The 21,846-nt window shown below is 50.7% G+C and overlaps 4 protein-coding genes across 16 annotated transcripts in view; 1 reads left to right on the forward strand and 3 right to left on the reverse strand.

The window, feature by feature from the left end:
• MXRA7 (matrix remodeling associated 7) overlaps nt 1-3,975 on the reverse strand; it is a 29,671-nt gene extending 25,696 nt beyond the window's left edge. For all 3 annotated transcript variants that reach the window (XM_059998669.1, XM_059998671.1, XM_059998670.1), the window contains exon 1: nt 3,602-3,975. In XM_059998669.1, coding sequence (XP_059854652.1) covers nt 3,602-3,928 — 327 coding nt within the window. In that variant the 5' untranslated portion in view covers nt 3,929-3,975. The remainder of the gene's footprint in view (nt 1-3,601) is intronic.
• A 1,570-nt stretch (nt 3,976-5,545) lies between these two features.
• JMJD6 (jumonji domain containing 6, arginine demethylase and lysine hydroxylase) lies at nt 5,546-15,741 on the reverse strand. Of its 4 annotated transcripts, none has more exons than XM_059996728.2 (7): nt 15,328-15,736; nt 14,425-14,813; nt 13,686-13,972; nt 12,667-12,802; nt 11,261-11,399; nt 10,349-10,476; nt 5,546-8,730 (listed from the first exon to the last, which is right to left on the reverse strand). In XM_059996728.2, the coding sequence occupies exons 1-7, from the start codon at nt 15,454-15,456 to the stop codon at nt 8,715-8,717; spliced, it is 1,224 nt and encodes a 407-aa protein (XP_059852711.1). In that variant the 5' UTR covers nt 15,457-15,736; the 3' UTR covers nt 5,546-8,714. The 4 variants fall into 4 exon arrangements, 3 of the variants coding, with proteins under 3 accessions (XP_059852711.1, XP_059852710.1, XP_059852712.1); XM_059996727.2 differs by lacking the exon at nt 5,546-8,730 and adding an exon at nt 8,763-8,941 and having other exon boundaries at nt 15,328-15,737; XR_009516928.2 differs by lacking the exon at nt 5,546-8,730 and adding an exon at nt 12,106-12,199 and having other exon boundaries at nt 15,328-15,741.
• A 286-nt stretch (nt 15,742-16,027) lies between these two features.
• Nucleotides 16,028-21,375, forward strand: METTL23 (methyltransferase 23, arginine). Of its 2 annotated transcripts, XM_059996735.2 has the most exons (5): nt 16,028-16,198; nt 19,531-19,635; nt 20,643-20,880; nt 20,966-21,050; nt 21,210-21,375. In XM_059996735.2, exons 2-5 carry the CDS (start codon nt 19,552-19,554, stop codon nt 21,373-21,375), a joined length of 573 nt encoding a protein of 190 aa, XP_059852718.1. In that variant the 5' UTR covers nt 16,028-16,198; nt 19,531-19,551. The 2 variants fall into 2 exon arrangements, with proteins under 2 accessions (XP_059852718.1, XP_059852719.1); XM_059996736.1 differs by lacking the exon at nt 16,028-16,198 and having other exon boundaries at nt 19,547-19,616; nt 20,641-20,880.
• Nucleotides 21,178-21,846, reverse strand: part of SRSF2 (serine and arginine rich splicing factor 2) — a 3,826-nt gene continuing 3,157 nt past the window's right edge. For all 7 annotated transcript variants that reach the window (XR_009516930.1, XR_009516932.1, XR_009516929.1 and 4 more), the window contains one exon: nt 21,178-21,846. This exon is cut by the window's right edge. The gene's annotated coding sequence lies outside the window, so the exon portion shown is untranslated.

Here is a 21,846-nt window from a genome sequence, read left to right on the forward strand (position 1 = left end):
CATCCATCTTTGTACTCTCTCTCCATACACACCCATGATCTGTGTGTGGGACTATGTGAATCATGACATGTTTATCCCTGAACGTTTCAGCATGCACCTTCCTAAGAACAAGGACATTTTTCTACATGATCACAACGCCGGCATCACACTCAAGAAAGTGCGCGTTGATACAATAAAATGATCTAATAAACCATTCATTTGACACATGATCCAGTTATCTCCAAAATATTCTTTTTTTTTTTTTAAGTCTTATTAAGTTTGTTACAATATTGCTCCTGTTTTATGTTTTGGTGTTTTGGCCTCCAGGTATGTGGGATCTTAGCTCCCCGACAAGGGATGGAACCTGCACCCCCTGCATTGGAAGGCGAAGTCTTAACCACTGGACCACCTGGGAAGTCCCCCAAATATTCTTTATAGCTCCCCACACCCCCGCTCCACCCCCCAACCCCAAATCCAGAATCCAATCAATGATCAGGCATTTCATTTGTCTTTCCTGTCTCTTTAGTCTCCTTCAATCTCGAACAGTCTCCCTGCCTGTGACATTGGCCAGCTGCCTTATAGGAAGTCCCTACTCCGTTTCTGAGTAGACTGAGGGCCCGAGCACCAGGATGCCTGAGTCCTGGCACAGACAGAGCGATTTGACTCTAGTACTATTGAACGACACTTGACCCTTTGCCCATGACCACTGTTTGGTATCCTACAATACAGCCTTGCTGGAAACCACATCTCCATTAGGTAAGAGGCCTGCAAATCCTAAAATCCTAACCTATACCTCAGCACCCAAAAAGCACCGTTTCCTGGGCTTAAAAGGGACCAGCTCCTGTTCTTGACGCTGTTCTCCATAATTCTTTGTGAGAGTGGGGCATGCCCACCCCCTCCCCTGCCCGCTCCCACACTAATCCCTCAGAGAGAAATGACAAGAGGTGTCACAATACAACTCTGCCCTCTGCTCGGCCTCCCTGCCCGGGCTGCTCTGCCCGCATTTCTTCAGTCCCAGTTCAGCCTCCCAGCCCACGGAGGCCCTTCATACGACTTGGTTCTCCTGCGCCGAGGGGCCGCTTCCCCATGGCCCACAGCCGCAGCGGAAGGCTGCTTCCCTGGGCTCTGGGTCCTTCTCAATAATCAGCTTTGTGAGGGTGGGCAGCAGCTGCCCCAGGCCTCCCAGGCCTCGCCAAGAAGGGAGGCGATTGGATTAGAATGGAAAATGCAGGGGGGAGGGGAGAGGTGAGTTAAGCGCCACTCTCCCGGGGCTGGGGCTGTGCCTTCCCGCTCTCAGCAGCTGGGGCTGCCCCCCCTCCACTCCCACTGCTGCTGCTCACTTAGGGAGAGGCTAGCTGAGGGCGTCCCTGCTGCTTTCCCAAACCCAGACTTGAGTTATTTTTCCCCAGTGGGCCTTCCGGTCTGCTCTCCAGGATTGGGCAGTGTGATCATCAGAAGAAAGCAGTGGGACCTGCTCTCGAAAATGCCCAAGTCCGTTTCCAGACAGTTGCTAGCAGCTCCTTTCGGGGTAATGCCACCACCGGGAAGGCGGGGGAGTGGGTAACAGTGGATATTTGTGTCCCCCAGCACCTGGCCCAGGGCCTTGTGCACAGCTGGAGTCGACGTGGGCTTGCTAGCTCAGAGAGGGCTGGAGGCCTGAACCCAAAAGGGGAGGGCGAGACCTCCAAAGGAGGAAGTGGACTTAAACTTAATTCTCCCGTTGGGTGGATCACGTCAGGACAGGCCGTGGAGAGGAAGGAGGGACGCACAAGCCTCAACGGTCCCAGTCATCTGCTCTGGCATCACACCAGCTCCGAGGCTGTGTCCACCACACTAGCCTCCGTAAGGTGCCTTGTCCTTCGAAGCCCCCACTCGCCCTCACAGGACCTGCTTTCTCCCAGCCAGAGGCAAACCAGGGCTGCTTTTTAAAGAACCGCTAAACCCCTTACATAGATATCATACTGCCGAGAGCCTAGAGGCCTTGTAGAAAGTTCTTTCAGAAGTGCTGTAACCCAGAGGATCGAGATGACTGAGCACCACTAAAGGACATTTTATTTATTTATTCATTTATTTTTGGCCACGACATGTGGCATGCGGGATTTTAGTTCCCCGACCAGGGATCGAACCTGGGCCCCCTGCAGTGGGAGCGTGGAGTCTTAACCACTGGACCGCCAGGGAATTCCCTACAGAACATTTTAAACTTCAGTCCAGAAGCTGCCTCTGGGTGAAAAGGGGCCACTGTGTTAACTCTAGGAGCAGGGCTGACTGAGAGCAAGTGGCAGCCTGGGAACAGCCCCTATACCTCCCCTGTTCCCAAGAGAATCCTAAATATGGGAGCAAACCTAACACATCAGCACACGTCCAAACCCCACCTGCCATCACCACAGGTGAGGTCAGCAAGAACCACAGGGCCTCGGTGCTCCCTGGGATGAATACAGCAGCTCTCCTCAGCCTGGTCAGAATACACTCTAATGACACAATTAGTCACCCTCTTGTCAAGCAAAGCGCCTGCTCACAGGGGGTCTGGAACAATTACTCAGCAAAGAGAAATGCCTCCGCCCAGCCTCGCTGCCTCCTCCTCCCTGCAAGGATTCTCTCCAGTATAAACCATTGTGTCCAGCAAAATTCAGAGTGGGCGCTGCAGACGTGCTCACAACGCACCAAAGCAGCTTGCTCACAGTTTTGACCGTCCTGGCCATCCTCCCTTCCAAGAAAGGGACCTCAGGAGTCAGAACAAGGCCTTCTGATCAGGCTCTGGACCCTTGCTGGTGGCCTGGAAGGGCCAAGGGCGCTGAAGTCCTGGGAAGGCGCCTGGCAACTAGGCTTCCAATCTAAAGAGATACATTGGAAAAAGTGTATCGGGCTGGGCAGAGGAGTGCCCACAAGCCATCAGACGCCCATCTGGATATCCTGAAGCAAGACGGCGGCCGCGGGGTCAGGACAGAGCTGCTGGACTGCAGAAGCAGGAGGGCGGCTTTGGGGGGGCTCAGCTGTGCTGCAGGAGGGCCTTATCCTGTTTCCTCACTGCACACTGGCCCGACTGATCTGCAGCCCCTGGGGGAGTGTGCAAAGCACCGTGCAGTTTGGAAACGGCAATAAAAAGGATTGCAATTGTCCGGTGCCTTTCTTTCAGTCCCACCCAATGGGTATCACACATAAATGACTCAGGAATCTGGATTTCAAATTAGCCTAAAAAGAAAAGGCAGCTTTCCTTTTTTTCTTTCTTTTAAGTATTATATTTTCCACTATCAAGACAACTGTCATTGCAGCCCTTGAAACAAGCCACATGCACGTGGATTTGGGAACCCGTGGGCTGGAGGGTGAGGGGTGGGGAGTGGGGTATGACCCGTGCCGGGGGAGGAGAGGCCAAGAAGAGGAAAGCCAGCCAGGCGACAAAACACAACTCCGACAGGCTCGGCGACACTTCGGGGGGGAGGGCGTTGAATCTGCACGCCGGGACCTTCCCTTCCTGCCGTCCGCGGGCTCCTGCCCTCCCTGAGGCAGCCCGGCTCAAGACTGGGGGCCAGGTTCTCGGCTCTGCCGGGGGCGCCAGGGGGCGCCGAGCCGCGGAGGGTGCCTGGCCCCAGAGTGGGAAGGGGAGCCCGGGAGGGCGGGTCCGTACCTGCCTCTCCTCGGCGGCCTGCTCCTCCGCCTCCGCCGGCGCCGCCGCGGACTCTTCCGGCGGCGCGGACTCGTCCGGCGGCGTGGGCTCGTCTGGCGGCTTGGGTTCCCCCGGCCCCTCGGGCGCGGCTGCCGGCTCCGCCGCGCAGGGGTCGAGCGGCGCGGGCGTCCCGCTGGCCTCGGCCGGGGGTGCGGACTCCGGGGGCGCGGGCTCCGGGGGGTCGGGGCTCGCGGCCGCCCCGCGCCTCACCAGCAGCCAGGCAAGCAGCAGCGCCAGCGCGGTGGCCAGCGCGGGCAGCGCGGCCAGCAGCTCCGCCGGCGCCTCCATCGCGCTGCGGCCGCCCGAGTGCCCGCCCGCTGGGACCCCGAGGGAGCGTGCCGCGCCGCGCCGCGCCCCGCCTCGGGGCGGAGCCCCCGCCGCGCCCCGCCCTCTGCCCGCCCCCGACCTCCCAGGACCCGGGGTGGGGGGTGGGGGGTGGCGGGGGGGTGACTCAAGCTGCTGGGGACCAGAGCCCTGGCCCCTTGGGAAGTGCTCCTGAGGCCCGAGAAGGGCCGAGCCCTCCCTGCCTGGGCAGGCCCGACGCTTTGGGCTTAGGATCCTTTTGAAAAGCAGTTTGAAATACCCAGTACTCCGGGGCCCTTTGGGCATCATTTTAGACCCGAGCAGGTCACCTTAGAGCACTTTGGAATTGCTAGCTGGGGGATGCTAAGGGCCAAGTAAAGACAGGAGGGTTCACTAGACGGTAGCTCTGGACTGCCTGTAAGACAATGAAAACACCAACTCTGCTTACTTTTAGCCACTTTATAGACACGTCACCAGCTGCTTTTACTCCTTGGGGTTGCTTTGATACGTTTTCACAAAGAGGACGTTTCCAGGTGCTGGCCGGTGAAGGCCCCTTCCCGGTCTGGACCCAGCGGCCTTCCACACAGGCCTCAGGGTATGGAGGCTGCCCCCAAAGACGGGCTTCAGGAATTCAGCACCAGGTGCCGTGGGCCAACTCTATTTCCCCTACTGTCTTTCTTCTTCTCATAACTCTGGAATGTAGGAGGGTGGAATGAGGGAAAAGCAGCCTACTGTTTTTGTTTCTCCAGACCCTTCCAGGGCTCTGTCACTGAACAGTGTATGCTGGAGACAAATGCACTGTAACCGAAAACTTCATTTCCTACCACTCCCAAACCCTGCTCTAGTTATTTTTAAAAAACAAGGGGTGGACAAAGTTTGTAAGGTATCATGCCAAACACAGGCCTAATATTGAAAAACCAGGGTTCCGGTTTTTGTTTAGGATGCATTTAATACGTTTCTAGAAAACGTACAGTGATATCTGATGTAAGCCAAGATGCTGGAAGGAGTGAGTGCCTCTTCTTTTTTTTTTTGAAGAACTGCTTATTGCTTCTTTTTTCTTTGGCTGCGCCACACAGGGTGAGCTTAATCCTGCTGCATCACATAGTACTGGGGGGACATGCAAAAGGAATTTTAGTCGCAGTTGATGAAAAATGCCCCACAGCTATAAAATGTGGAGCGAGGTTTATCTCTTGGCTACTGGCTTTTGACCAGGGGGCACTTTCAGTCAAAGTGTTTGGGCCTTATTTTTGTCACCTGTCCACCTTGTTTTAAAATACACAGTTGACCCTTGAACAACATGGGTTTGAAGTGCATGGGTCCACTTAGATGCGGGTTATTTTCAATAAACGCGTACTGTGGTACTACACAATCTGAGGCTGGCTGCAGAAACCAGAACCACAGATACAGAGGGCTGACTATATGTTTTTCTTGAATTTTCCACTGTGTGTAGGGAGGGTTGTTACCCCTAAACCCTGAGTTGTTCAAGATCAAGTGTATATCTAAGAGGTCCTATTGTGCAGACAAACTCAGTACACTTTATTGACTTTCAGATGACTAAGAATGAAAACAAGGACAAGACAATGCAAACAACCCAACCCCAAATCAAGTTGCTTTATTTAAAATGATGAACAAGTTTCATCCCAGTGAAAAGTTAAAAATGCCAATCCAGTTGCGGCCCCACCGGCATTTGGTGGCGGACCCCACGGGTAAGACCCAAGCAGAACTAGGAGGCGCTCAGGGTGCTCTACGTGACCCCGGAGGAGGCACCAGGCTCTCAGCAGACAGTCCCAGTTCCTCTGTAGTGTCCAGTCCCCGCAGAGACAGCAGGCAGGCGGGGCCAGTTCTCCTGCTCCCGGGAGAGCAGAGGATGGGGCCAGGTGCTCCAAGTTTTTGAACTTGAATCATGAGACAAAGTTGAGAGCCACCTCTGCAGTTTTGCTGCATACAATGTAACATCCGTGTAACATCACGACAGAAGCCGGGGAGGGGTGGAGTATGAGGAGAAACCAGACTCCACATGGAACCATCAGCGGGACCCAGAACACAGCAGGAACGACTTATTTGTGGAAATGCTACATACAGTTCAAGAAACCTACAGCTGCATGCTTATACGCCTACTTCCTAGACAGTGGTTTCTACAACATTTACTGCAAAACCCCGGTTCCACCCCACACTCTTTTCTGGAGTCCTAACGCCTATCAAGGCGGAAACTCTAATAAATGTGTGAAGCACTCGCACCAGCAACCTTCTTGCTGATCCTCTGTTTAAATACCTTTAGCTGATTCACAAAGAAGCTGCGTCCTAAGTTAAAAATACAGCTATAATTATAATTATGTTCTTTTATGAAGATCTCATAAACTTGCATTTAGTAAGGACTGAACTTGCTTTTCTGGTCACGGAGATGGACGTGCACGGCTCTACCCTCTCTGACCCGTGGCCCTTGTGAACAACAGCCAACTTCACTGTCTGTGAAGCTCCACGAGGTCAGGGAGCTGCGTTTATCACTGTGGCGTCTACAGCACCTAGAACAGTGCCTGGTGCTGAAACAGTTGTTGACTGTTTTAATAATTAACAAATGGGCATCTGCAAGCGAGAGCAAAACGTGAATAATGTCCCTGCTTTTGGTGGCTCTCCCCTCAAAGGCATCACCCTCAACAGCACTACTGACCCCAGAGGCCCCTGTGTGCAGCACTGACCACCTTGGGCTGATGGTAAAGCCTTTGGCACCTCCCTCATCCCCAAAGACCCAGAGGCCTCCTGATGTCCTGGGTCCCCCGCTCTTGTCTCGCCCACCCCACTCCTCCTCTACAGTAGTTACTAGTCCGGATCCTTTCTTCCAGGACCCAGCTTGTCGGTTTTAAGATCTGCTGTCGTCTCAGAAAATAATCTCTAAAAAGAGTTTAATGTTGTATCTTTCTCCTTACTATCCTTGACACCACTCAAAGGAGTAGCTCACGCCAGGTGGGTAGAAAAGGTTAACTTTAGAACAGATGGACCCTTGGTTCCTGCTTCCTACCTCACGGTGATCACCCAGCCACACTCCACTGCTTTCTGTTTCCCCACCTCAGCCCTGCTTTGCTTCCACAGTGGTGTGTTTGCCTGGCCCACCGTGACAGTAAAAGGGGGGCTTCTGAATCTCTGGCCTGGCTAAGACAACGAAAGAGTGTCCCACAGTCATTCGTGTGGGGCGGCGAGACCCAAATGTAATCCGTGCTACCCAGGCACTTTCAGGAGAGGTGACTGCGGGCCTGTCAGACGGGCTGGATCCCTTATATCTGGGTATTGTTTTTCAAACAGGGATCACTTTTGGCATCTGGGGAAGTAAAACTGGGTGGCTAGTCTCTCAAACCAAACTTCCACTTTACCATCCCTGCTGCTGCAAATGCATCCCACCACGCCCCCTGGTGGCAAGAAGCCTGTTTGGTGGTTTCATCCTTTAAACCGAAGTGGAGGGAGGCGCAGTTGGTATGGATTTTAGAGGAAAGGGAGTGAGTGTGACAGCCCGGTAGCAACACTGGGAAAAGGAAAAAAGCATTTTGAAGATGTCAAGAAAAGTTTTTTAAAAACGAGGAGGAATGCCATTCAAATATGAATAAAATCTCTCAGGGTTTGGATCTGCTCACAACCACAGACACTGGAGCCAGAGGGCCAGGGAGGGGGAGTGGCAGGTAGAGCGATGTTAGGAAGTGAGCAGACGTCCCATCCAACCCAGACGCGTGTTTTGGTTGGCATTTCAGAATGCAGAAAACGACGAAGACAAAATAGGGGACCAGCCTTCTAGAGTAAAAGCCACACGACCAACCCAGAGAGTCAGGAAGTGATAACTGGTCTATCAAATGTGGAACATGTGGCGAAGAAGCGACCAGGAGTTCCCTGATCACACCCGCTTGAAGGGAGGCTTTTGAGAGACAACACCACACAGCTCCAGCCACCTGCCCACATACCTCTGCACCAGTGAAGCTCCTCGGCCCCAAGCTACCCGAGCCCTTCCCTTCCTCATTCCAGCCCAGAAAATGCTTTTCACAGGGGCCTGTGAAACAACAACCCCCTCTTAGGGTGAATTTAGGGACAGATGAAGGCGAGCAGGTGAACTGACAGGGCAGGAGATGGAACCCGCTGGGCAGTCCCTACCAGAGTTAGTTAGAAGCCTAAACAGCTCCCAAAGGCCAGAGGCACCGCCTCTGCATTTATTCCCAGCACGTAACACGATCCCCACCTTATGTCTGCAGGTCCAAGAAGTGGGGACACTATCATGAACCCTCTTACAGAGTGAGAGCTTCTGACTTATGGATCACGTGGCGGGAATGATGGCGACAAATCTTTCAAGAACTTGGCCCTGTTTATAATTTAAGTTCTGTGATGACAAAATTATCCCTGGACTCTAACAGCCTCTCTCATTGTGGAGAAAAAGTAACGAATCCTAAGATAGCACTAGGCAGTGGTGAGTGGCCGGGTTACTGCCACCGAATGCGTTTCTGGACGGATGACGGCACACAGGAAGGCGGCACACTCGTGGTCCTTCTTACACGTAATCGCTTCACACAGAACTCACCGCTCACCACTCTCGGCGTCTCCGCTTGCGTGCAGCCGGCCACGTGGACGGCGGGAGTTCCTCACCAACACCAGCGAGGCAACAGATGCAACAAGGCATTCAAAGGATCACAACCCTCCAGCCTTGCGGTCGACCAGCTTGGTTTTAAAGGAGAAGCACAGCACCTTCTCACGCGACATCACGGAGGCCTTCGGTGCTTCACTAAGCATGCAGAGTTTTTTAACTTCTTGACAATCTAGTTTCAGTAAGCAGAAAAAAACAGCATTTGACCGGAGATGGGAGCTTGGGCCAGAGAGGATTATCCAAATTCAAAGAAGACAAAGGAGAAGGTAGGAGCAGAAGACAGGAAAACTGAGTTGGGTGGCCGCCAACAGCTCACGTGGGAGCCACTTCAGGGGAGAGCTTCTGCTCAGGGGTGAGCACGGCCTCCACAAGTGTCCCTAATCCTGCCAAGGAAAGTACAACTGCCTGTAATCAGCATGTAGACAGCACAGCTGCGGCAAAGCTGGAAGGATACGTTAAAAGCAGGACCCCCAGGACCCCAGGTTGATGTAATGGCAGGGCTTTCTCTAAAAACTTTTCTTACAAAGTCACACCCCAAGGGCAGATATAAGTCTACAATATAGAAAAAACTTAAAAAAGCAAGAAGAGAAATCTAAGTATGCCTGGGAAAAGGACAACTCGGGTTGAGAAATGCACCATCTAGTCTGATAAATCCACTTGATTAAGACACCCGAATTTCCCCCACGGAATTCCAGCCAGACCCCAGAGAATGAGGAAAAGACGACAGAAAGGAACGTAGGTCCTGTTCATCACATTTAAGCAAGCGCTAGGCTGCCTGGAGATACAAAGAACATAACAGGAATGTCAGCTGCAGCAGTCAGGGACTTTAGACAGAATCCCACAGGCTTCAGTATTTCACTATCTTCCTTGAAACCTCACGTCTTTTTTTTTTTTTGGTGGGCCTTGTCGGGCGGCATGTGGAAGTTCCCCAACCAGGGATCGAACTCGTGCCCCCTGCATTGGAAGCTCGGAGTCTTAACCACTGGACCGCCAGGGAAGTCCAAAACCTCACCTCTTAATGCTACCTATAGTTGACACTTCAACTAGCAGCACATGGACAGCAGGGTTCTGGGGCTTAAAGACCCTGGATGTGCGCAGAGTCACCAAGCTTCAGTGGGAGCCTGTCGTGTGCCCAGCACCAGAGCAGGTGCTTGCAAAAAGATTAGCTTATGGATTTTTATCTCAAGTTTTAATTTATTTAGATCCTATAGGGTTTAAAACAAAAACCAAAACCCATTGGAGACATGATTAAGATTTTATAAGGAATCTGCAAGCGCTCAAAGCAGCAGTGGCAAACTGGGAGAAAAAGCAGGAGGCCACGCCTCAGGCTCCTCAGAAGATATGGGGTAATTTCTCAGCATTCTCTTCCTTTACTGCGGTAACTATCACTTCCCCATCAAGGGCACCCACCAGCGGAAACACTATCTTCTCCCAAGATCATGACAAGAAAAGCAACAAGGGGATACTCTGGTATTCTCCAGGAAAAAAGTTCCCAAGATATAAAATGAATTTAACTTTTATTATTAAATAATGTAAAGGGTTCCCTTGGCACCATCCACGTAGATTCTCGCCCTTATGCATAAAACAAGCCACGTTCACTTGCACGGGTAGCGGAGAAAAAAGCTACTGTAGCAAATGCTAAGTGGCGGGACTCCCACCCCCAGAGCATCCTCATTCCCTGGCTTTCGCTGGCCCTCCCAGGTCTGCAGGATCCACAAGGCTGCCCCCCAGGGCCCTGCCGCAGGCTGCAGGCACGTCCTTGCACACAGACGACAGCCACGCGCGGTCACCTGGAGGAGCTGCGCTCTTTGCTCACACAGTCGTCCTGGGAGGTGGTGTCCCCGTTTCCCACTGCGCTGCACGTCCTCCTCTTCTTCCTGCGGTGCATCGTCCCCTCGCCTTCAGAGCCGGACTCGCACTGGACACGGGAGGAGAAAAACAGGGGTTCGGTCGGATACAGCCCAGTTCTTCGCTAAACGAACCTCGGCCCTCAGGAGACAGCACGATACTGTCCACGCCTCCCTGAGGCAAAAGGGCCATTTAGGACACAGTCGGGATGTCCGTCTCCTCAGACCCCAAGGGTCCCTCCAGTGTTCTCTAACAGAAGGGGTGTTTGTTTGAAATCAAGATCCACCTCTAAGACTGTGTGAGAGCCAGCACTTTGCGATGGCATCGTGGAATTTCACTGCACAGCACTTAACACTCATAAAACACACGGCCTCCTCCAAAGAGGAGGCAGGATCAGTGGATCACACAGTCATGAGACAAGCATTTCATCTGCTAAAAGCACCGATGCTCTTACCAGTGTTGTGTTAGCTTAAACAAGGTGACTGAATTTGCTGAGTTTCTAGGCTTATAATTTACTATCCACGGGGGAGATTCCTAACGTGGGCTTTGAGTTTGGAGAATTCTTGGAGGTGGAATCCCGACACCAGTGTCCGCTAGCTGTGTGGTCCCGGGTCATTTACAGAATCCCCAGACACTCCTCTCACCTCTAGAGATGATTGTAATGATTCACTAGTATGTGCACAGCTGTAAAATGGGCAAAATTCACCCCACGGCGAGAACGTGGGCAGCTGCAGTTCTTGGAAGAAAGTGAAACACGTTCCCAGCGTCCTCCCTCCCGGGTAGGAGGTGGGAAGGTCACAGCTGGTTTTCAGGGCGACCAGCCCCGGAGGCCCGGGCCGCGAGCACGGACTCACCTCTGAGTCCGAGTCGGACGAGCTGGAGCTGGAGGAGCTGGACGAGTCGCTGGAGCTGTCGGAGGCGATCCCCGTGGACTCCTGCAGGTCGACGGAGTCAGCCAGCACCGCCAACTCAGGGTGCTCCTGCCTCAAGATCCTGAGAGACAAGACCCGGGTCCTCAGTGCTGGGACAGGCAGCAACGCCCACACGCAGTACCCCAGACTCAGAGCTGAGCCCTGTCTCTCCTAGACGCGCCTGTACGATGCTGAGGACACGCGGATCCACAGGCTGGGGACGAAACCCCCCATGCTGCTCAGGCTTTCCTGAAAGGAAAACTAGCCACACACAACTCGCTACCCGCTGTGCAGACGAGACAGACGTGCTGCTGAGACGTGAGGCAAGTCTTCCTCGAGTTAGTCTTAGTTTTCCCCTCGGGAGAAACAATCTCTCTCGCTCGTCGTTTTTCCTGAACCTTTCCTAGCTGTTGTTTGTTAACCTCTCCTTTCCACAGCACAGTACTTAATGATGGGAGCTGGGCTTGGTTACATTGGTTTGTAAGAGACAAGAAGTATCAAGCAACAGAGAGGGTCCCCCCTCGCTGGAAGCTGAAGCTGAACGGGACTGTCGGGGCAGCAGGCAGCCCTCCCCTTGGAACCTATTCTGGCGGCCACTGCAGCCAGGGACAAAAGACCTGCTGTTCAGGACGGCCTTCAGCGTGACCAAACGGCAGCACGCGGCGGCCTGTGGGACAGAGTCAGTGGGCCTCAGATGCCCGAGAGTCTGGGGAGAACAAAGCCACCACCCTTGCTGGCCCTCTCAGCAGGGAGGTTGAGCACTGAACAAGCCAGAATCCCTCTCTTACCCCGAGAGCTGGTCCCTCCAGGTCAGGGTTGGGACACAGTGGCACGGGGTGGCTGGGGGTGGCTTGCACTGCCGCTGCCCGTGCTGTATCTGTTCTGTGGATAAACAGAGGAGCTAAGTCTCCAGGGCAGTCACCTCGCTCACAAGAACTGAAGGTCATAAGTTTAAATGGGAATAATGCTTTGCGGTAAGAAAAAGAAATAACCAAAATAAAACCCAAACAAAACGGCTTCCTTTGCTGGTGCTAGCTTTGGGAAACCAAACCAAACCAAACCAAAAACAAAACAGAAAATGAGGAACAATCCCAATTGTGACCATGTTTTGACCGAGTGGCTTCAATCAAACATGCAGTCTTACCCTGTCACCTCAAGGCTGGCAAATACCCTGAGAACTAGCCCTGACCTTGGACCCACTCTCCTCTCCCCGTGAGGTTTTGCGGCCCCGGCTTCTCCCAGGCCCGTCTAAAATCAGCACATGTTAAGACACCAGTGGACTCTTTCCATTTTATCTCTGGGGTAGAAGTTGGAACAAAGCAAAAATAAGAAAAAAAAAAGTCTCTCACCTATACCATTTCCTCGATAACTTTGGCCTCCCTCTTACCGTCTTGTGCCAGACAACAGGGAAGTTGGTGCTGCTGGCAAAATTCTGGGTAATGGCAATGGTGGTGTCAAGGTTGAGGACGACGTGCCACCAGCCTCCTGAAATCCAACAAGTAAACAGTTAAACAGGATTGGTTCTACACGCGATCGCGCCATGACGTAAACTTCACATAACAAACAACACAAACTTCAGAACCTGGGGATTCCTGTCCACAAGGGACAGCTTGAGAGACACAGGACCCAGAGCGGTAAATGCTCCTCCTGAGGGCAGCGCTCACCAATGACCTGTTTGGGTAAAGTTTTACTGGAGCGTGGCTGCACCTGTTCGTTTATGGATTGTACGTGGCTGCTTTCCTGCCACTTGGGCGGAGCTGAGCAGTTACAACAGAGACTACCCAGCCTGCAGTGCCTAAAATATCTGTTCTCTGGCCCTTTTACAGAGTAAACGTGTCAAGCCCTGTTAATCCAAAGCTGTGACCAGAACTGTAAAGGGAGCAAGTTCTTCAGTTTCTAGATGGAGATGCCCATCTTGAACACCCTTACTTCCCACACTCAACCTATCAAAACAAAGTGTAGTTTTCAGGTGTAGGATTTCCTGCCTCTTGGCTCCTAAGTCACTCTTTCCTGACTCAATCCACCCAGCGCTACACTGATCAAAAACCCCATTTATAGAAATTAAGCACAAGTCACTGAACGTATTCAATAAACAAAGACACTAAGTATCTACTAGGAATAAAAATGAATAGGCTCTCTACATACAGGACGTTTATCAACAGTCATTATACATTCAGGTTACAAGAAACGTGGACAGCAGCCCCCCTGAGCATGTGACCACACAGCAACACATCACGGTCAGAGGCGGGAACCAGTCAGTTCACCCAGAGCCAGCGTGCAGAGGGATTTCTTTGACTCTCCCTATATAATTGTGTTCCAAAATTACAAATTACTGAATTCAAAGAATATACTTTCAGTTCATCTGTACCTGGTACAAAGACAGTCTCTCCTGGTTTTTGTAAGATTTCCAGGGGTTTGAATTCGGGTGGCCAGGTTGGAAGCTGTGTCCGGGGATAGATGATATTAAACCAAGTAATAGCTTCATCTTGCTGGTTCCCTCCTTCTTCTCGGGTCACCTTGATGAGTTCCCTGGGGGTGCTGGTAGGGAACAGGCACCAGCGCTTGTGGCCCTGGACTAAGGCATTCCAGGCACTGGTTCCCAGGGGGTCGATGTGAATTCCGGTTCCAGAGCGTGGTGGCCCCATCACAAACCACCTAAAGGATGGAAACATCCAAGATATGAAGTGCAATTTGACCACACGTACACACCACAAAAGAAGCTTTAATTTTACACCAACATGTTATCATTATTTCAAAGACTACACACATTCTGGTACGCAGAAACGCTGAGGAAATCGTGCATGGACTGACCCCTAACAGAAAAAGGAAAAATCACCAACATGTCTTACTGCTGGACTTGAACTATTAAAACATCCCTTAGAGATCACTGGTTCAACTTTGGTTGCACGTTTGAATCACCTGGGGAGCTTTCAGAAATCCTGATGCCCAGGCAGGAGGCCCTGGGCAGACACCAGAAGCCCTCTAAGTAAGTCCCAAGTGCAGCCAAAGAGAACCACTCACTGTTTTGGAAACAGATTAGCTGACTGAGCTCAGCTGCTCCTGCTGCTGTAGACAAGATTATAACCACACCACTGCCCAGTATTTACCTGTAAGGGGGCCTGCGCTTCTCCCCCGCATACTGGAAAAGGTCATCGGTGAAGAACTTGGGCACCTTGTAGTCTTCCAAAAGTTTCCTTCTTTTGGGGTGTTCCCCATAGCTGCTGTCAAAGATGTAAAGGGGGCTGTCATCTCGGGTGCTCTCCATGTACTCGATGTAGTATTTCATCTTCATCTTCACGGAATAGCCGTCGTTATCCTCACCACACTTGAATTTCTGGTTCCGGTATTTCCTTTTGAGGCGCTCCAGAGTCCATTTCTCCTGCGCGGACCAGCCCTCTTGGGCATTCAGCAGAACCACGGGCTTGTACGGTCTTTCGTAACGTTCCACAAATTCACCCACCGACAACTGTAAGGCGTCTGCCCTTTCCACATTGTCCTGAGGGAATCAGAAAAGACCTATCGCATTAAAGAAAAAAAAAAAAAGTCCGGCGGCAGTTAAGGGTGTCCCCCAAGGCCAGTTAGCAATCACATACCCAAGGAGCCAGATTCTATTTCCGGCTCCTCTTAGGGAGGGAAAAGGACCTGCGTGTGTTCGGGCACTGCGCACCGAGCGCCACCGCATCAGGGAAGGGGGGCTTCGCGTCTTCCACTCGTGGCTTTTGACAGCCGGGGTCCCTAGGGCCCCGCCGCCTAAAGGGATGCAGGGGTGACAGGCCTCGTGAAGGGCGTCAGGGGCGTGGGACTCCAGCTGCCTCGGCAGGCGCGTTTGCGGCGCCTAGAAGGAGGCCCACCCTGGGATCCGGGCCCCGATGACCTCGACCTCCGCGGGGTGCGGGCGAGCCCATCGTAACTCCAGGGGCCATGCTGGTCGCGGACCCCGGCCCCGGTAGAGGTGCGCAGCTCCCGGGGATGCCCGTGCCCCGCCCGGCCCGCGATCGCCGCCCGCTCACCGCCACGGCCGCCGGGTTCAGCGAGAAGCTCTCGTAGTAGTTGTGCCGGATCCAGTCCAGCGAGTCCTTCAGCTCCGGCCGCGCACTCCGCTTGGCCTCGCGGATCCGCTTCTTGCTCTTGTGGTTCATCCTGCAGGGTCACCAGCTGGTTCCGCGACGACCCTGGCGCAGCTCGCTTCCTGCCACCAGTGCGTCCCCTCCCCGACCCGGGCGGCGGCGGCAGCACCAAAACGTCCTTCGCTCCAGCCCGGCGCCTTTAAAGTCGCCTTCCAGAAAATTCACTCCCTAACCACCTCCTGAGCCTCGGGTTGGGCCTGCGTCGGCCGTCTTCCCCGCCCGCTACGGCCTCTTGCGATAAGCCATTGGCCTCCGAGCCTCTGGGGTCCGCCCTCACACACGCCGGGTCTCCGCCATGTTGGGAAGGTCAAGACGCTCGAGGCACCACCTTGCTGCGGCCCCGCCTCTCCCGCACCACCTTGCGGTTCGCGTCACTTCCGGCGGCCAGCAGTTCTTTCGTGGCTGGCTTCCGCCAACCTCAGAGTTGGGGACTCCTGTCTTCTGTGTCTCGTTGGCCGGGTTTCGGGTCTGTTCTCGCCACGTGGCCATTTCGTCGCCCGAGGGGTGCTTACCCCCTTTTGCCGTCGGGTAGTAGCGACCCGACGTGGCGCCGGGGAGACGGCCCGAGCCGGTCTGAGAGCTCCCGCGCGTGCAGCTTGGCAGCCTGGCGACCCGGCGCCCTCCGGGGGCCACCGACTCCCCTCCGACCGAGCGTGGTCTCCGAGGGCATGTGGTCCGGGCCAAGCGTTTTCGGTTCTCGGAGGAGCCGGGCCTGGGAGCTGAGGGGGCCGTGCTGGAGGTCCGCGTCCCGCAGGTGCGTGCGGAGGCACCCGCCGGGAAGCGCATTGGGGCTGGAGCGGTTCTCGGCCGACCAGGGGCTATAGGGAGGGGGGTCCGCGGCTTCCCGCCTTAGGCTGGACCACAGAGCGAAACGGTTTGGTACGAAGCTGTTTGGCAGATTAAATGTCCTTCAGTAAGAAATTTGAAGACCCTGCTAGGAAGGAGACCTTTCCATACCTAATATTTCTTGCCAGAAAAGTGGCATTCTTGACACCTAATATTTTTTTCATCTTGTTGAAGGGCTTCTTAATTCAGTTTCTGGGGGCGGGGGGAAGGGATTTCCAACCCTCACTAACCAAATAAAGTTTCTCAGGCTGGCATTGCTTCCTTTCAGCTCATGGCTGACCCCGAACTCTCTCAAGAGCAATTATATTTTATATACCTCCAGTTTTTCAAAGCACTTTCACATTGCAGTGTTTCATTTTTTAAAACATCTTTGTTGGAGTTTACTTGCTTTACAATGTTGTGTTAGCTTCTGCTGTATAACAAAGTGAATCAGCTATGTGCATACGTATATCCCCATATCCCCTCCCTCTTGCGTCTCCCTCCCACCCTCCTTTTCCCACTCCTCTAGGTGGTCGCAAAGCACAGAGCTGACCTTCGTGTGCTATGCGGCTGCTTACCACTAGCTATTTTACATTTGGTAGTGTATATATGACAATGCTATTCTCTCACTTCGTCCCAGCTTACACTTACCCCTCCCCGTGTCCTCAAGTCCATTCTCCACATCTGTGGCTTTATTCCTGTCCTGTCCCTAGGTTCATCAGAACCTTTTTCTTTTTCTTTTTAGATTCCATAAATATGTGTTAGCATAAGGTATTTGTTTTTCTCTTTCTGACTTACTTCACTCTGTATGACAGGCTCTAGGTCTATCCACCTCACTACAAATAACTCAATTTCATTTCTTTTTATGGCTGAGTAATATTCCATTGTATATATGTGCCACATCTTCTTTATCCATTTATCTGTTGATGGACACTTAGGTTGATTCCATGTCGTGGCTATTGTAAATAGTGCTGCAATGAACATTGTGGTACGTGACTTTTTTTGAATTATGGTTTTCTCAGGGTATGTATATGCCCAGTAGTGGGATTGCAGGGTCATATGGTAGTGTTCTGTTTTTAGTTTTTTAAGGAACCTCCTTAAGGAACCTCCTTTTTAAGGAACCTCCTTATACTGTTCTCCATAGTGGCTGTATCAATTTACATTCCCACCAACAGTGCAAGAGGGTTCCTTTTTGTTCATACCCTCTCCAGCATTTATTGTTTGTAGATTTTTTGATTACGGCCATTCTGACCAGTGTGAAGTGATACCTCATTGTAGTTTTGATTTGCATTTCTCTAATGATTAATGATGTTGAGCATCTTTTCATGTGTAACAGCAGCTGGTGGTGTAGGTATTGGCAGTAGCAGTTTAAATATGAGAAACAGCTTAAAAGGAGTTGAAGGCTGGAGTGGAACCCATTTCTGGCAGTTTCTAAATACCTGCACGTTGAAATACCCCTTTGGATTTTTTTTTGCTGCGCCACGCGGTGTATGGGATCTTAGTTCCCCGACCAAGGATCCAACCCGTGCCCCTTGCAGTGGAAGTGTGGAGTCTTAACCACTGGACTGCCAGGAAAGCCCTCCCGACCTCCTTTGGATTTCTTCCCAAATTTAGGGAGTGGGTGAAGATAGGCCTTGTGAAAACAGATACACTTTTTTTTTTTAACACCTAAATCTGCATAACTCACTCCTCAGGTCAGAAATCCTTCATTGTACTCCTGGTAAAATCCAGCAGGGCAGGCATTTTAATCATGCCTAGCATATTTTAGGCACCAATATTTTTGTTGAGTGTATTGAATGATTAGGTTCAGACCTTCAGTTCCTTCACCTTTGATATTTTTACCTCTTCAGCCTCCTTTCCTACCTCCCCAGGAGGGGCACCCTTTGCTCTAGCAAACAAAGTCTTGCGATTTTGCAGTTTAGCAATCGCTAACTTTGTATACTTCCTTTGTACTAGGTAGTTTTCATCGAATCTTCCTAACCTTTCTATGAAGATAGTATTTTGCAGTTGAGGAAACTGAAGCACAGACAGCTTAAATAACTTGAGTGAGGTCACACAGCTAGTAAATTATAGATCTCAAGTTTGAACTCAGGCAGTCTCATTCCGGAGTCCTGGGCTATGTTACCTTGCCTCCCTAAATACCATGCTCTCATCATTCAGTGCCTCCCCAAAGGCTTTGTAAGTTGCCTACCTTCCTAACTGCAGGATTCAGCTCTTACTCAAACCTCTTCTAGGATGTCATCCTAGAACCCCACTGTTCCTCCTTAGCATTACCAGGTTATGCCTGTGCTTAAAATCCTCCAGTTATCTTCTCACTGCACTTAAATAAAAGCAAAGCTTCCCGTGCCCTACAAGACCTCACAAGTCTGGCCTCTGCCTTGCCTCTGACCTGTGCTTGTACTGCGCAGCCCTGCCTCCAGCCTGCAGGCCCACACTGCCAGGGCTCTCTGTGCCCAGTGAGAGGTTTTTCAGTTCCTGCTTCAGGGCCTTTGCCTGAATCATTCTCTCCCCATCTCGAGCAGACCCCTTGTGGTCACTGCCCACTCCCATTTCTCTCACATTAATTACCCTGTTGTATTGTGCTTGTTGCAACCAAAAATACCCACTTGCTTACTTGTTGCTTGTCTCTCCCCAGTAGGAGATAAATATATGTGTATGTAGTTCATATTCCAAGAGAGTTACATCCTCAGCCTATAATAGCCACTAAGCCACTCAGGCCCTGGATAAACTCTTGTTGAGTAAATGAAGGTATGAAGAATGCCTATCACATGGTATTGCAATTTTATACCCCGACGCTCCCCCCACCATAGGATGCAAACTGGAGAGAGGGAACTGTTGTTTTTGTAATGGATGCCAGTGCCAAGCGCTCAGTAATTGCTGTATAAATATTCTTTTTTAAAAAACAAATTTATTTTTGGCCGCATTGGGTCTTCATTGCTGCGCACGGGCTTTCTCTAGTTGCGGCAAGTGGGGGCTACTCTTTGTTGCGGTGCTCGGGCTTCTCATTGCGGTGACTTCTTGTTGCGGAGCACGGGCTCTAGGCTTGTGGGCTTCAGTAGTTGCAGCACGCAAGCTCGGTAGTTGTGGTGCACAGGCTTAGTTGCTCCACAGCATGTGGGATCTTCCTGGACCAGGGCTCGAACCCGTGTCCCCTAGCCCTGGCAGGCGGATTCTTAACCACTGCGCCACCAGGGAAGCCCTGTATAAATATTCTGACTTCCAGCATGAGTTATTTATGGCATACAAAAAAATTCTTTTCAGGTCCTGCATCTTCAATATGGAATGTATGTTTGGCCCTGTGCTGTGGTCCTGGCCCAGTACCTGTGGTTTCACAGAGGATCTCTGCCAGGAAAGGCTGTCTTAGAGGTACAAGTGCCCTTGAGGTTTGCGAAAATCCTAGATTATTTTCCAATTTAAGTCTATATGCTGGTTATTGGGTTTTGTTAGGTATTTTTTAAGTTAGGGATGATCTGGCCAGCTTGTGAGGCAGGTGAGCTAAGAAATGTTTTTAAAAGTGTTTAAAGAGAAAGTATGCACCAGAGACCATATGTGGTCCACAAACACTAATATTTACTGTCTAGCCTTTTAGTCTTAAAATGTATCCCATGCTTTCTCACCACTCCATCTGGCTCAACTGCTGAAGGCTTACAGCAGAAATACTATGCTTAAACCCAAAGACTAAATACAGAAGCTTAAGAACATCTCTTAACTTTTGCAAAACCATGTAACTGAAATGAAGGCATTTGGTGCTTACTTCTGGCCCAAAGTAGTGATGATTGTCAGCAATTCGGTAAGGGTCAGGAATCTCTATGCCCATCCTCAAACAGGAAGCGTGTGTTTCAACTGATGCAAATAGTAATATTTATGAAGGCACTCCTTGGTATTATTCCTTAGTATGTTTAAGCTCCTTACTGCTCTCAAGACCCAACTGGAAAATCCCGTTAAATACAAGAAAGTCATGTTGCAGACCTGTCAGGTTTTAGTCACATGAAGGCTATTTATAATTGGTAGTAACAACTGAATGGCTGGTTGTGTATCCACATCACCCACTGAGCTTTTAGAGAGCTGGTGTCCTTTATAATTAGCTTATTATAGATCACAGACCCTCACAGTTCAAACCCGTTTAAGGGTTGTCAGAATTGAGGGCCCTTTAAAATGTTGAAATGGGCTGTAACTCCTTTGACCCAATTAGAACTGCCATGACAAATCTGGAGGAAGCGCCACATAGTAAAGCAGTGTTAAATTATGGCATGTTTTATAGATATGGCAAACTATCTTTACACATTGACCAATGCAAGCAAGAAATGAGAAATCATTTGCCAAGATCATTAATTCTTTGCAGTTCTAAGCAAAACCTTTAACCTTGTCATTAGATTGGAGCTGGAGTGAGCCTTCCAGGAATTATGGCTGCAAAATGCGGTGCTGAAGTAACACTGTCAGACAGTTCAGAGCTGCCTCACTGTCTAGAGATCTGTCGGCAAAGCTGCCAAATGAATAACCTGCCTCAGGTGCATGTTGTGGGACTCACATGGGGTCATGTATCTCGGGATCTTCTGGCTCTACCACCGCAAGACATTATTCTTGCATCCGATGTGTTCTTTGAACCAGAAGGTAAACCTTTTTTGCTCTTCTCAGTAGTAAATTTAGTCAGAGATACAATGGAATTAAAGTCTATTAAGAAGTTTTTTCTTCCCAGACTTTGAAGACATTTTAACTACAGTTTACTTTTTGATGCAGAAGAACCCCAAGGTCCAATTGTGGTCTACTTACCAGGTAAGAAGGTAAGCCTGAACAATCCTGCTTTACTCCCAATTTTATTAAAAGTTAACCCAAGCCTTACTACTCTACTCATTCAGTGTGTAGTTTAAGGATATAATGACAATATATCTAAAGCAAAACAGGAAAAGCTTGGTTTTTTAAAAATAATTTATTTTTTTCAGTGCTGACTGGTCACTTGAAGCTTTGCTCTACAAGTGGGACATGAAATGTGTCCACATTCCTCTGGAGTCTTTTGGTGCAGACAAAGAAGATATAGCAGAATCTGCCCTTCCAGGAAGACATACTGTTGAAATGCTGGTCATTTCCTTTGCAAAGGACAGTCTCTGAATTATACCTAAAAGCTGTTTTGGGACAATGTCAATACTGATTAGCAACCTGGCAAGCCAACTGTGTGACTCAGACCACTTCAGCTTGAGTACAGTGGATCTGAAGATGGTCAGATCGGTTGACTTTATTTTGTGATGGGTCACATAACCATTAAAACAAAAATTAAAACTCCTATAAGAAAGAGAACTTCGATTGTTCCTAAGTCATTAAAATAGGGCATAAATTAGGTTATGAGAAGAGGGTTACTCAAAACCTTAACAAAGTGCTACCTTAGAGCATTGAGGATAGTAGGTACTTAACTGGCATTTCCACTTTATAACTTAGGGGGAAAAAAATCAACTACTAAACATTTCATTTTAATTCTATACAGTCAGTAACATTCACAAGATAATTGCACAGGTCTTTCAAATAAACGGGGGAAAAAAGACCAAGACATATTCTGAGAAAAGCTAACACCAAGAAAACGTTTTA

Source organism: Delphinus delphis, chromosome 19 (assembly GCF_949987515.2).
Source record: "Delphinus delphis chromosome 19, mDelDel1.2, whole genome shotgun sequence".
Taxonomy (NCBI): Eukaryota; Metazoa; Chordata; class Mammalia; order Artiodactyla; family Delphinidae; genus Delphinus; species Delphinus delphis.

What these genes read in the sequence shown, in the direction of transcription:
- JMJD6 (XM_059996727.2), bottom strand. Translation starts at nt 15,456, where the DNA reads ATGAACCACAAGAGCAAGAAGCGGATCCGCGAGGCCAAGCGGAGTGCG. An exon ending in AAGCGCAGGCCCCCTTACAG is followed by an intron (nt 13,973 to 14,424) that starts GTAAATACTGGG and finishes TCCATCCTTTAG; the next exon opens with GTGGTTTGTGATGGGGCCAC. An exon ending in AAAGAGCGCAGCTCCTCCAG is followed by an intron (nt 8,942 to 10,348) that starts GTGACCGCGCGT and finishes TTTCCTTGGCAG; the next exon opens with GATTAGGGACACTTGTGGAG.
- METTL23 (XM_059996735.2), top strand. Translation starts at nt 19,552, where the DNA reads ATGTATGTTTGGCCCTGTGCTGTGGTCCTGGCCCAGTACCTGTGGTTT. An exon ending in CAGGAAAGGCTGTCTTAGAG is followed by an intron (nt 19,636 to 20,642) that starts GTACAAGTGCCC and finishes CCTTGTCATTAG; the next exon opens with ATTGGAGCTGGAGTGAGCCT. An exon ending in TGTGTTCTTTGAACCAGAAG is followed by an intron (nt 20,881 to 20,965) that starts GTAAACCTTTTT and finishes TTTTCTTCCCAG; the next exon opens with ACTTTGAAGACATTTTAACT.